This window comes from Sceloporus occidentalis, unplaced genomic scaffold, assembly GCF_023333645.1.
Source record: "Sceloporus occidentalis isolate IW3139 unplaced genomic scaffold, rSceOcc1.0.p SCAF_5, whole genome shotgun sequence".
In the NCBI taxonomy this organism is placed as follows: domain Eukaryota; kingdom Metazoa; phylum Chordata; class Lepidosauria; order Squamata; family Phrynosomatidae; genus Sceloporus; species Sceloporus occidentalis.
In genome coordinates, this window is record NW_028316985.1 from 130,149,513 (window position 1) to 130,162,446 (window position 12,934).

Sequence of the window (12,934 nt, forward strand, 5' to 3'; positions counted from 1 at the left end):
GCCCACTGTTGGGGAAATGTGTTTACTTGTCAGCCTATGCTTGCTGCAAACAGGGGGATAGGATGGATCCTTCTAAAGTTCTTCCTAGGAGCAGCAACAGACAAGACTTGTCCCCAGAGCTCGGGTGTGTTTGTTTCTCTGAGAGGAAAAGGACAGCCAACATGTTAGGCAACGAGCTGCTTGAGGACACAGTGCAAATGTTGAAAGAGTTTCCCCCTTCATTTCAGTACAATGGACAAATGAAAAGAATAATTTCCATGTAAATTCAGTCAAGGGTTTGTGGCTAGCAAAGCCTTGCTTAGAATTCTAGAAGTATCTTGCAAGCCAAGAAGGCACTTTAACAGTTTATCACACAAAGGAGATTGGGAATTTATCCTGTGAATATCCTGGAAAAATTGCATAATTACATGAAACGATTTCACACAACATTGCACAAAACCCGCCATTAACGTGGTCACAAAGCGGTATTAACATGCTTATTTTTTACTTTCAGGATTTCAGCGACAATGCATTTCTGATATCACTTTATTTGCACAAATTGTATGTGATAATCATTTCATGCAATTACTCACCATTTTCACTTTATTTGCGGGATGCTTTAAATACGCTTTAAATTCTCTTTAATGCTGAGTTTAGCCTCAGTGTGACAAACTCTCATAGTTCATCAGGCCAGCCTGGCCTAGAGATTTGAATGTTGGACTATGACTCTGGAGGCCAGGGTTCAATCTCTGGCTCAGTGATGAAACCCACTGAGTGGCCTGGGGCAAGTCACACTCTCTCAGCCTCAGGGGAAGGCAGTGGCAAACCTCCCCTGAACGAATGTTGCCAAGAAAACTCTATCAGGGTCGCCAGAAGTTGGAAACGACTTGGGAGGCACACCACAACAACCACCGTACAATAAAATACAGCATATAAAACAACATTATGTCATACAGTTGTAAATAAACCCCGTGAGATGAGTTTGCCTGGAGGATCTTGAACTTTTATTTAATAATAATAATAATAATAATAATAATAATAATAATGGCCCCTAAAATGGAGGAAAGGACCAAAGGAAAACTAAAACAACACTCCTTGAAATGGAAACTCCTGCTTCTTAGTGCTGCTCAAAAGGGAGGACCATTTGGGAATTTGGGACCATTTGGGCATTCCTCCTGGACAAGAAAGTGTTTTTTAAATTATTTATAAAATAGATGTTATCATTAAAACAAACATATACCAAACATACAACGTACGCACAAATATAGACATTTCTGTTCACATCTTATAGATAAGAAAAGGCAATCAAGAAAATAAAGAAAACATCTAATAAATGTACCATACGTATTGTTATTACTTCGGTTCCCTTCAATACCATTTCATATCAATTTCTACTCAAGTATTCATTCAATGAATACCCATCTTCACCAACTCTTGTTGCTTCCCTAATTCCTTCCTTTCTTTCCTGCTAGATCTGACCACGTTCCCATTACATATCTTCTAATCAATTTCTCTACCTTCATTCTTTTCCTTCTTTTCCTTCCTCCTATCCTCCTTCCTTCCTTCCCTTCTTATCCTTCCTTCTTTCCTCTATACTATCCTTAATCTTTCTGCCTTTTCTTTCCTTTTCCTCCTACTCTTTCCTCTCTCTCTCTCTCTCTCCAAAAAGAAAGTTGAAATGGGAGAACAGCTCTTGGGAAAAGGAGGGCGCCTGGTCACTCTGAAAGGGGACTTTTTTTTTGGGGGGGGGGAACTTGTCCCTCAGCTTTTGGAGGTTGTGGGGCAGGAGAAGCCCCCCTGGCCTGGCTTCCAAGGGGACAAATTGGGCGGGAGGAGGAGGAGGAGGAGGAGGAGGAGGAGGAGGAGGGCTTTCTGGACCCGCCTTTGGACTTGGGGGGGGATATCTAGGGGGGAAGGAAAGAAAGCAAGCCTGTGGGTCAGTGAGAGGAGCAAGCAGTCCCTCCATTTGGGAGAGCAGCCAGCGCTGGAGGCCATGGGTGAGTGGGGCTGAGGAGGAGGAGGGAAGGAGCAGGGGCACCAGCCTTGGTCCTCCTTTCCTAGGACACTGTCCTCCATCCCCACTTTCTTCAGCCCGGGAGGGATTCCCAAACCCCTTCCATTCTGAGATCTATATTTCTCCCTTGAGTGTTTTTTTAAACTCTTCTTTTGGGAAGGGTCCTCGCTGGTGCAGCTTTGCCTGGTCCTCCTTGGCAGCCAGGGCAGCTGGACTTCGGAGGGAGGGAAAGGACACCCCCCCGGGGGACCCAGGGAACTGGGGCCAGAGGGCTGGGGGGCAAATCCCCGCCGCTTCTCCTCCCGCCCTCACTTTCAGAGGGTGACCAGGCGTCCTCCTTTTCCCAGATACGTCCTCCATTTCAACCTCCTTCTCCAAGAGGAATCCCACAAGGTCCCCTATTTGGAGCATGGACAGGGTAATCAGGCGTCCTCTTTTTCCCGGACACGTCCTCCATTTCAACCTCCTCTCCAGGAGGAATTTTAAAAGGTTTCCCATTTGGGGCATGGAGAGGGTGGCCAGGAGTCCTCCTCCCGGACGTGTCCTCCATTTCAACCTCCTCTCCAGGAGGAATTCCAAAACGTCCATTTGGAGCATGGAGAGGGTGACCAGGCGTCCTCTTTTCCCCGGACATGTTCCCTATTTTAACATGTCCAGGAGGAATTCCAAAACGTCCTCCATTTGGAGCATGGAGAGAGTGACCAGGCGTCCTCCTTTTCCAGGACACGCCCTCCATTCCAACCTCCTGTCCAGGAGACAGTCTATAATGCCCTCCACTTGCAGCTTAAGAAGCCTGCATATACATGTCTATATGAGTGTCGTCTAGCTTGTCTTTGGTCATGCCTTCCATTTTTCTCAAAGGTCATACATTGTCACAGTGCCTTCTCCTTCTTTATTATTATTATTATTATTATTAGCATTTATTTATAGAGCTCTGTAAAGTTTGCACAGCACTTAACACAGGCCCTATACAGACAGGCCAAAATAAAGCTGCTTCAAGTCACTTTGGAGGTATGATGTTTCAATGATGCATGAGTCCTAAGAGTCTGGAAGCTGCACCAAAGCTGCACCCCAGTCCTTAGGACTGAAGCGTGGCTTTGGTGTGGCTTCTGGACTCTTAGGATGCCTGTATCATTTAAACAGCATACCTCCAAAGTGACTCAAAGCAGCTTTATTTTGTCCTGTCTGTATCAGGCCATAGTAAGGTGAGGACATCCTTTGCAGTGAGGACATCTAGGACACTGTCTTAGCAATCCTATTTATTTTATTTATATTTGTTTATATCATTTTCTTATTTATTTATTTATTTATTGTTAAATCATTATATTTATTATTTATGTCATTCATTTTATCTCATTGGTAGGCCGTCTTTCTCCCAGAAGGGACCCAAGGCGGCTTACAGGAAAAAAACATTTTTGGGGGTGCAATGGTTAAATGCCTGTACTGCAGCCACTCACTCACAAACCATAGGGTTGCGAGTTCAATCCCAGCCAAGGGCTCAAGCTTCACTCAGGCTTGCATCCTTCCCAGGTTGCTAAAACCCAGCTTAATGGGGGCCATTAGCTTACACTTTGTACACCGCTTAAGGAGTGCTTAAGCGCACTGATAAGTAGTATAGAAATGTACTTGCTATTGCTTTTGCTTGTTTCTCAGGGTGACCAACTCATCGTGAAATGGAGGTCAGGGTTGCTGGATGTCACAGTACAAAGTTCTTTGAAAGAACTTAAAGCGGGTAAAAGTAGCTAAAGCGGGGTCAAACCGGATTATATCTCCAGTGTGGATGCAGCCAAGGAAGCCAGTGAGGTTATCTGGATGTTTAGGGATGTTAGTAACAGGTTTAGGGCTGGGCTTTGGCAGCGGCGTTCCCCCACCAAATATGCCAGTGTTAGGTAACTTTCAAAGAGTTAGCTGCATTAGTTTGTTTCAGTATGAAATGAAGGGCAAGAAGTTGGAGAAAGTGTGGCATCTTCAAGACTAACTGGTTTATTAGATCATGAGCTTCTGTGCATTAAGGGTATTAGAGTATGTTGGACTCTACTGATGCAATGAAGTATATGGTTCTGTGGCAGATGGGACTTGTAATTTAGCAACATTCAGGTACCCAAGTAAGGAACCATGGAGTAGATGATATGCATGATTTCCTTGCTTGTATAAATCTAATGTACTCACGAGCATTGGGATTCCTTGCTAAATGCCCAAATTATCACAGCTATAGTTCTTTGTGGGTTTTTCAGGCTATGTGGCCATGTTCTAGAAGAGCTTCTTCCTGACATTTCGCCAGCATCTGTGGCTGGCATGAAGATGCCAGCCACAGATGCTGGCGAAACTTTAGGAAGAAGCTCTTCTAGAACATGGCCACATAGCCTGAAAAACCCACAAAGAACTATGGATGCCGGCCATGAAAGCCTTCGACTTCACATTAACACAGCTAGTTTTGATGCAAATAACTTACTTTCCAAGTGCTTTTTTTCTTTCTTGATTTTGCTTTCCCCCTGCTAATGAGTATCCCATCTCTGGAAGTAAAGCAGCACTTCACTGCTTCCAAAGAATGTCTTTAGTCTGAATGCAGTTCCAAGATCCAACAAGTACTGCTGGTGTAGAAAATCAGATTATTCTTTTTTTCACGCAACAGTGCCCTTAAGCTGAGGAATCTAGAGTAACTTGCACAAAAGAATGAAAGAGGTAAAAAAGTCAACTGCAATTTGTTCAGTTATAATTCCTACCTCCTTTTATCCCTCCATGTCTCCAATTCTTGATGCCAGCATGCCTCTTAAATATTATGGCCAGCGTGTCATCAAGTATTGTAAAACCATCCTACTCTATTGGCTTTGATGTTGTCAGAACAAGTTTTATTTGTTGACGTGTAGTTGACAAATAACTTTCCATTTGTCAAAAACTTTGCATAGGGTAATGTATGAATTTCCTTGAATAATAGTTCTGTAGTTCACTAAAAAGACTTTAAAATGAAATTGCCCTGGTACATAGGATACATTATGCTCACTATTAGACATTTTTTAAACTTTAAATAGCACAAGCTAGGGGACATGAGGGGATGGTGATACTGTGTTAAATGGCCTGTTTGTGGGCTTCCCATGGATATGTGGCTGGACACTATAGGAAAAGAATGCTAGACTAGTTAGGCCTTGGTCTGATTCAGCGAAAGCGTTGTTGTTGTGGTGTGCCTTCAGGTTGTTTCTGATTTATGGAGATTCTAAGGTGAACCTGTCATGGGGTTTTGTTGGCAAGATTTGTTCATGGGGTTTTCTGCTTTCCTCAGAGGCTGAACAAGGATGACTTGCTCAAGGTCACCCAGTAGATTTCCATATCTGAGCAGGGATTTGAACGCTAATATCCAGACTCATAGTCCAACACTCAAAGCAGTATGCCACTCTGGCTCTTGGAATGTTCTTAAGTATTATGATATATGATATACTTCTTGCCATTGTGACCACACATGGTGTGTGTGAAGTGATGGTGTTGGCTTGAGGACTACTATTTAAACAATGTATGTACTTACCTGCTTATTCAAAATGAATGAAATGCTATTCAAATCACATGCTTATCTACAGTGTCTCCATTTTGTCCATTTTCAGTTAATTGACCCCAATGCTATGCTTTATTCATTCAGCACCTGCAGAGCTTCACCTGGTATTTCACTCCAAAACTTCTAACAAACTAACTTAAGTGGCTTCATATTTATACTGAAGAGTCTAGGGATAAGGAGTTCATATTGAGGAATCTAGGGATAAGACAGAACTTTGTATGGCCCTATAACACGCATTACATGGATTTGACCAAAACTCCAGTGCTGCTTCTTTTGGATACCACCCATGCACAGAGCCCCTATTTCAGTTGTATTTCCTAGATATATCCCATAGAACCAGTTTAGGAGGATACCAAGGAGATTCAGTATAGACAAACTTTTCCTCCTTTCTCCCATAATCAGACAACTAAGGTGGCAGATTCTAAACTTGGATCAGAAGCTTGGTTGCACTGGAGCTAGGTAAATCACTCCACCCAAAAGTGGCTGGATTTCAGCTGCCACCTTTTTCTGAAACACTTTGTCTCCAAAGGGGACATTAGTAAGTGGGCAATACCTGTCCTATCTTCTGAGAGAGAAAAAGAACCAGCTTCATAAAGATTTGCTTTTTCAGTGTAACAGGACTACTATGTTTTTAAATAAAACAGCTTCATAAAAAATTGCATTTTCAGTGTAGCAGGACTACTGTGTTTCTAAAGAAACATTAATCACCACTTGCGCCTACCCACTGTTCCTGCCCACTGTTAATAGTTGTTGTGTGCTTTCAAGTCAGTTCTGATGTATGGAGACCCTAAGATGCTGCTGTCATTGGCTTTTCTTGGCAAGTTTCTCCACAGTGGGTTTGCCATTGCCATCCTTTGAGGCTTAGAGAGTGTGACTTGCCCAAGGCCACCCAGTTGATTCATGGACAAGCTGGGATTTGAACCCTGGTCTCCAGAGCTGTCTACCCCACTGCATTATGCTGGCTCCAGCAATATTAGACACAAATACAAATTTAACTCAGCACTTTGTCTACAGCTACATGGTACATAAATTGAACCTGATTTCACACAAGGTATACTGGCCTGGACACCTGTAACATCACTGTTCAGTACAATAACTGCATCATGATCAGAGTGAATAGGAGTGACTTTTCCCTCAAAGCACCTTGCAAACTGTCATTGCAAGCCTCTGTAGGTTCTAATCCTTGTCAGTGTCAGGTCAAAGAAATCCATCTACCATCTGGAGAAAGTTCTGCTAGACTGCTAGCTGTGAAGGGAAAAGTAACAGAGAAGTAAGAATACTTTGTTGCTATATCTGCAAAAAAACATGAGTGATAATGTTTTATCCCTCTGAGGACACATCCAGACTGATGAAAAAGACCAGAAAGTCCTAGATTTTGTTTCTGTTCTTTCTAGTTTTGTTTTGGATAACTGTACATATTTTGTTTATCCCAGAATATTTCCTATTGGCTACTGGTAGGATCAGAGACTTTTTATACCAATCCCCCAGGTTTAGCCCAGCAGAAAATCAGAAAGAACAGGAACCAGATCTGGGACTTTTCATTTAGCCTGGATGCACCCTGACACTGGTGTCTGCAGTCTAATGATCCTGGTTGTCATTTCATTCTCTGCAATTCTCCAGTAGATTATTAGGCTCTGAGGAAAGGAAGATTGTGAATGATCATACTGAAAGCATTTCTTCCATCTTGTATTTGCACAGTGAGATCAGTTTTTTGAGAATGGTGTTTTGAGAAAGTCACTACGACCCTGTACAGAGCGGTACTTTGTGCCGGCCTGTGGGTGGAGTCAGGGCGCAGTGTCATGATGCCGCGGGCTGTTCCAGATGGCGTGGCATCATGGAACGACTCTGCCGCTGCATTCACATGATGCAGCGCCGAAGGGGTGCCATACAGCCATGCTGCCATGGCTATGGTGTCCTTTGAAGGGCACAAAAAGAAGCCGCTTTTTGTGGCTCCTTTTTGCGCTCTCCCAAGGCCAGATTGGGGCTGTGGCGTGAGGCTGCTGCAGCCCTGATTTGGCCATGAAAAAGACAGCCTGTATAGCCCCTACAACTTCACTCAGAGCTCCATCCACCGGCTTAGTTGAAAATCACAGGCTGAAAAGTGTATTAAAAATGTTTTGAAATATAACTATATTTAGACAGCCTTGTGGTTGTCATGGAAGCCATGAAGTCCCAAGCTGGACCACCATGGTATCTCCAATGCAGATAGTGATATCCAGTGTTGATATTGATACAGACAGAGGATTAAGTGAGAGCCACCGTTGCACAGTGATTTGAGTGCTGGACTAGGGCTCTGGGTTTGATTCCCAGCTCAGCCATGGAACCCACAGACTGAACTTGGGCAGGTCACTCTCTCTCAGCCTCAGGGGAAGAAAATGGCAAACTGCCTCTGAGCCAATGTTGCCAAGAAAACCCCATGATAGGTTTGCCTTAGGGTCGCCATAAGTCAATAACAACTTGAAGGCACACAACAACAACAATGATTTAAGCTTGCATTCACTATACATTTTGCTTTAATTAATTACAAACAAACAAACAAGTACAATGTAATGTTAAAGAGAATAGATTTTTGAGAACAGATTTTTAAAGGGGAAACAGATGTTTTTTTTTAAATGTGTAAGAGTTTTTATTTGTTGTTGCTGTTTTAATTAGCTTTAACTAGTTTAAATTTTATGATGGTTTAATGGCTTTTTAACTTTTGTATGCTGTTAAATTTAACTATGGTCCAAAACATACTGCAGAAATAACCCAGTTTGAAAACACTTTAACTGCCTCAGCTCAGTGCTAGGGAATCCTGGGAATTGTAGTTTATTTTGGCACCAGAGCTGTCTGATAGAGAAGGCTAAATGTCTCAGAAAACTACAAATCACAGATTTCTCTAGCATTGAGCCAGGGCAGTTAAAGTGGTCTCAGACTGGATTATTTCTGCACTGTGTTTTGGGCTAATGTTTGTTTTAACTGTTTTAAACTGGGGGAAAAGCAAGATTACAACAACAACAACAACCATACATCCAGTAAAAGGTACCATTATTTTCAAGTGATGAAGAGAAAGGAAAATGGTTTAATTCTGGTATCTGTTTCTCTCTTCATGGCTGACTTGAGTGTGCTTGTCTGCTTGTGTTTAAAAATGTTCAGTTGCGGGCCCTGTGTCTCTGGAAGGATAATTTGGCCAAGAAACTGGAGGGAATAGGTAAGGAACATTAAGACTAAGACAGAAAAAAAATTCAAATAATGAAAAATATGATGAAACTGAATTTATTTATTGTAAAGAAATGTAGATCAGTATTTTTTCCATGTATTTAACAAAGAAACAAATGTTTGTTTAGTCTATCTACAAGTACGGGAAAGAAACAATAAGTTTAAAATAGAGAACAGAGATTTAATGGAAACATTAACATTAACAATGGAAAAAAATAACACCAAGGGCATTCAGTAATGGTATAAATTGCCTAGGAATGGAGTTGATTTTTAACTTGGATAAACATGCTTGAAGAGTTAGCATATTGTAGTGGGTAGAGTGTTAGATTTGCACAGGGGAAATGCAGGCTGCATCTGCACTGTAAAACTAATCCAGTTTGACACCATTTTAACTGCCATGCCTCAGTGCTATAGAATTCTGGAAATTGTAGTTTGTTGTTGCACCAGAAGGGTGAATGTCTCACAAAAATACAATTCTCAGAATTCCATAGCATTGAGCCATTGCAGTTAGTGCTGTCAAACTGGATTATTTTTGCAGTGTGGATGAAGCCTCAGTTCAAATACCCATGTAGCCATGAAACTGACTGGGTGACCATGGGCCATTCATTATTTTTCAGCCTAACTTACTTCACAGGGTTGTTGGGAAAATAAAAATTGTGAAGACTATATACCTTGAACTCTTTGTGAAAATGGCTTGATATAAGTGTAACAAATACATAAATAATGAGTATGCAGCTTCTAGGATTCTTTTAGATTAGGGAAAAGGAACCTTTTTTAGACCACAGATGCATTCTGGATAAGTGTGATAAAGCCACATGCCAACATTTTAGGTGTAAATCAGGATTACCCATTTCCCCTGTTGTGTTTTATTGTGAACTGTTGTGTTTTACTGTAGCAATTTTTAGAGTAAGTCCAGATAAACCTTCACCAACATGGAACCTTTCTAGATATTTTTTTCACAACAGCTACTAGCTTTCATGATGACTACCCATGCTGGATGTGGCTGATGGAGGTTGAAATCCAAAGCAAGTCAGGTTAGCTTGTAATACTAAGTGTACTAACAATTTTGTTGTTGTTTGTGTGTTGGTTTTGACTTATGGCAATCCAATGAATGAATGAATGAATGAGAGACCACCAAGACCCTTTTATTAACATCCTTCCTTGAGTTTTGCAAACTCAGGCCCATGGCTTTCTATTTTGTCAGTTCACCTGAAATGTGGTCTTCCTCTTTTCCTCCTGCAATTTTATGAAGCATTGTTGTCTTCTGCAATGAGTCATGTCATCTCAGGAGATGTACAAAGTATGGCAGCATCAGTTTAGTCATCTTGGCTTCTAATAAAGGTTCAGGCTTCATTTACTATCAAACCTAATTTGTCTGTTAGATGTTACTATTGCATATTGAGTGTATGAACTTAAATCTTTGGTGCTGCATGGGCCCATGTGAAGAACCCATTTGTGGTCAAATCTCTAATTAAAACAGCTTAAATTTAAAAATCTGAAATTGCTTAGAATGTGCATATCTTGCTTACATGGCTAAACCATTGTATGATGTCAAATGATGGTGATGATTCAGTGTACTTTATTATTCAAGACAATGACAAGTTCAGTAATACCATTTCAGTTGTCCACTTAAGTTCTGAATGGTAAAATGTAACTTTCACTTGGAAATGTTATCTTGAATGCTTTAATTTTAGTTGCAACAATATCCAAGGCTTCCTTTCTGTTGTTATTCACAACATTTTTCCAACATTCACCAGTTGGAAACTGGCAGGTATATATTTACAACTCAGAAAAGTATCTGGTAAATATTAAAACAAGTTGTCAGAGGACAAAGAATTATGCATGAACTGTAATTCCTGTGCAAAGCTTGATATTTAAACTTTCTGTGAAGAAATGGACGTAATCATTGGGGCCTGCGCTTTTACGTTGTTGGAAAGAACTTCTACGGGAACTTTCATACTCAACAGAAATGATATATGCTGTTATATCCTTGGCTGGAAATAAATCTAGTGCTCAAGAATATAAGTTGTGCCATTGCATAGAAAACATGACTCCTTTGTGTTTAACTTATCAAATCCCCTTATAGCAATTTACAATTGTTCATTTGTTAGAAAGCTTTTGAAACCTTGCCAGTATGCCAAGATCAAAAAGGAATTATTGCACTGCATATGTTTGTGTGTGTGTTTTTTTAAACTGGACAAAGCAAAAAACAACAACAACGGAATTAATCCTGAAAAGTACTTTCATTAAAATAGCAGTACTTTCTTCAGCAGAACTTCTTTTTGGAGTGGGAATACTGGCTACTTATTGGAGACACAAAATCAAACACAAGCTACTAAAGGCCTCTGATTGAACAGAAATGAACCACAATTACCAGTTTAAAATGTAAATAACACATAGATCATTTAACTGTACATAGCTTTTTATCTACACATACACAATATGTAATGGTAACAAGTTCATGTGTATTGAATCAAGAAGTGTAAATGTTAAGTTTTTCTATTACATGTGTAATTGTGGTTCTTTACTTATTGGAGAAGCATAAATTCAATTTATTGTTTTCTCTCTTCACTGTTGCCAGTGTAGATAAAAGCAAGTTCCTTCTGGAAGAACATGCTTGCTTTCCAAAACTGTAAGGCATGCTTTAAAATTAAAGTACAATAAAAATCTGAATAGACACTAATTAGTCACAGTTTGGAAACTCTGCAAGCATTTTAATGAGACAATAGATTTTGGCTTGGGTAGAAGACCCCTACATCTAAAATAAGTGGGACTATTAATTTATTTGGTTATAATTTTGTTAATAAAGAACCATTAAGGTATGCTAATGAATTCTCTAAATAATCTCACCCTTTCAATTTGTTAAAGGACAACTGTGCTTCCAAAGCTGTGCATAATTGTAATAATGCAGCATGAATATGAGAAGGTTGAACATTTGTAATGGAAGGGATGCTTTGAGTATCACAGTAATTTTTGTCTGGGGGAATGTCTCCTCAAGCATCTTAATTGTGAGTTCTAAAATATGGGCTTGCATGTGAAACTCAAGATGTATTCATGCTGAAAGTTTATTGTTTAGGAAATAGGTAGGATGTGCTCTCCAGTGCCTCATGTGGAGAACTTGTGGAGTCTATTTTATTAAATTGCGTTTCAGCTACTTCTTGTTCACACTGCATTTTCATATATATTTTAAAGTGATCAATTTGCTTCCTTCATAATTAATTCTATTTTAAGGTGTTGCTTACACATTGCAATGATCATTTGGAACCACTCCTCTGAATGTCTGTCATAACATGCAGAATATGCCCTTCACATTTTGGCTTCCTTTCGCTTCTGGAAAGTTCGTGAAAGCAGAAGTTTTCCATTGAATTAAAAACAACAGTTAAAATCAATTTAATGATCAGCTGAAATGTGCATGATTTGTAGAAAAGATGATCTATGTAGAAAGCTAGTTTTATTCTCCATGAGGAAGAGACTGGAAACTCTACATTTGGTTTAGATTAATTACCATTTAGCAGGTCATCTATACTTTAAACTGTGTTGAAAAATCCAGTTTACGAATGCATGGTTTGAAGTTGGCTTCTTCAACCAAACCATTGTTAAGATTAACGATAGCTTATCTGGTTCACAACAAGGTGATGCAACAAGTTTATCTGGTTCAGGTAACACAACAAGAGACTAATTAAAATGGGACCCAAATCCTTCTTTACTCCTCCTTGTGGGTGATATGAAAGTGAACAGGGGCATACATAACCATGGGTGAGACTACGGTAGATACATTACATCATAGTTTGTCATGGGGTGGCTGGGGCTTAATTGTCCTCCTATGGGGCCTTGGAGGATTACATCTTCTCACAACATGACACAACCTTTGATTTTCCCCTTCTCTCTATCTCTTTTGAAAAGATTAGTAAAATTGAGTGTACTGGCCACTGAAGAAGGCAATGCAGAAGAGTTCATGCCCTCTTGCTCCCTCTTCCTCCTCTCTTCTTTTCACTATGCCATCCATCCTCTTTCTTTTTCTCCCTTGCTTGCTTGTCTACCTTGGAAATCCAAATACAGTAGAAATAATCACCACCAGTGCTATCAATTGGCTGTGTGTAAAGACCTGACTGATTCCTGTTGACTTGGCTCTATGGATCTTCACAGTAGGCTGTGTGAGAAAGACAAGGCCTGGCTAGAGAAATTGCTTGTGCCACAAC

At 40.4% G+C, this 12,934-nt stretch overlaps 1 protein-coding gene across 1 annotated transcript in view; it reads left to right on the top strand.

Annotated features, from left to right (window-relative positions):
• The first annotated feature begins 1,953 nt into the window (after nt 1–1,953).
• Nucleotides 1,954–12,934, top strand: part of GPM6A (glycoprotein M6A) — a 209,367-nt gene continuing 198,386 nt past the window's right edge. Inside the window, exon 1 of the mRNA XM_089525452.1 lies at nt 1,954–1,976. Coding sequence (XP_089381578.1) covers nt 1,973–1,976 — 4 coding nt within the window. The 5' untranslated portion in view covers nt 1,954–1,972. The remainder of the gene's footprint in view (nt 1,977–12,934) is intronic.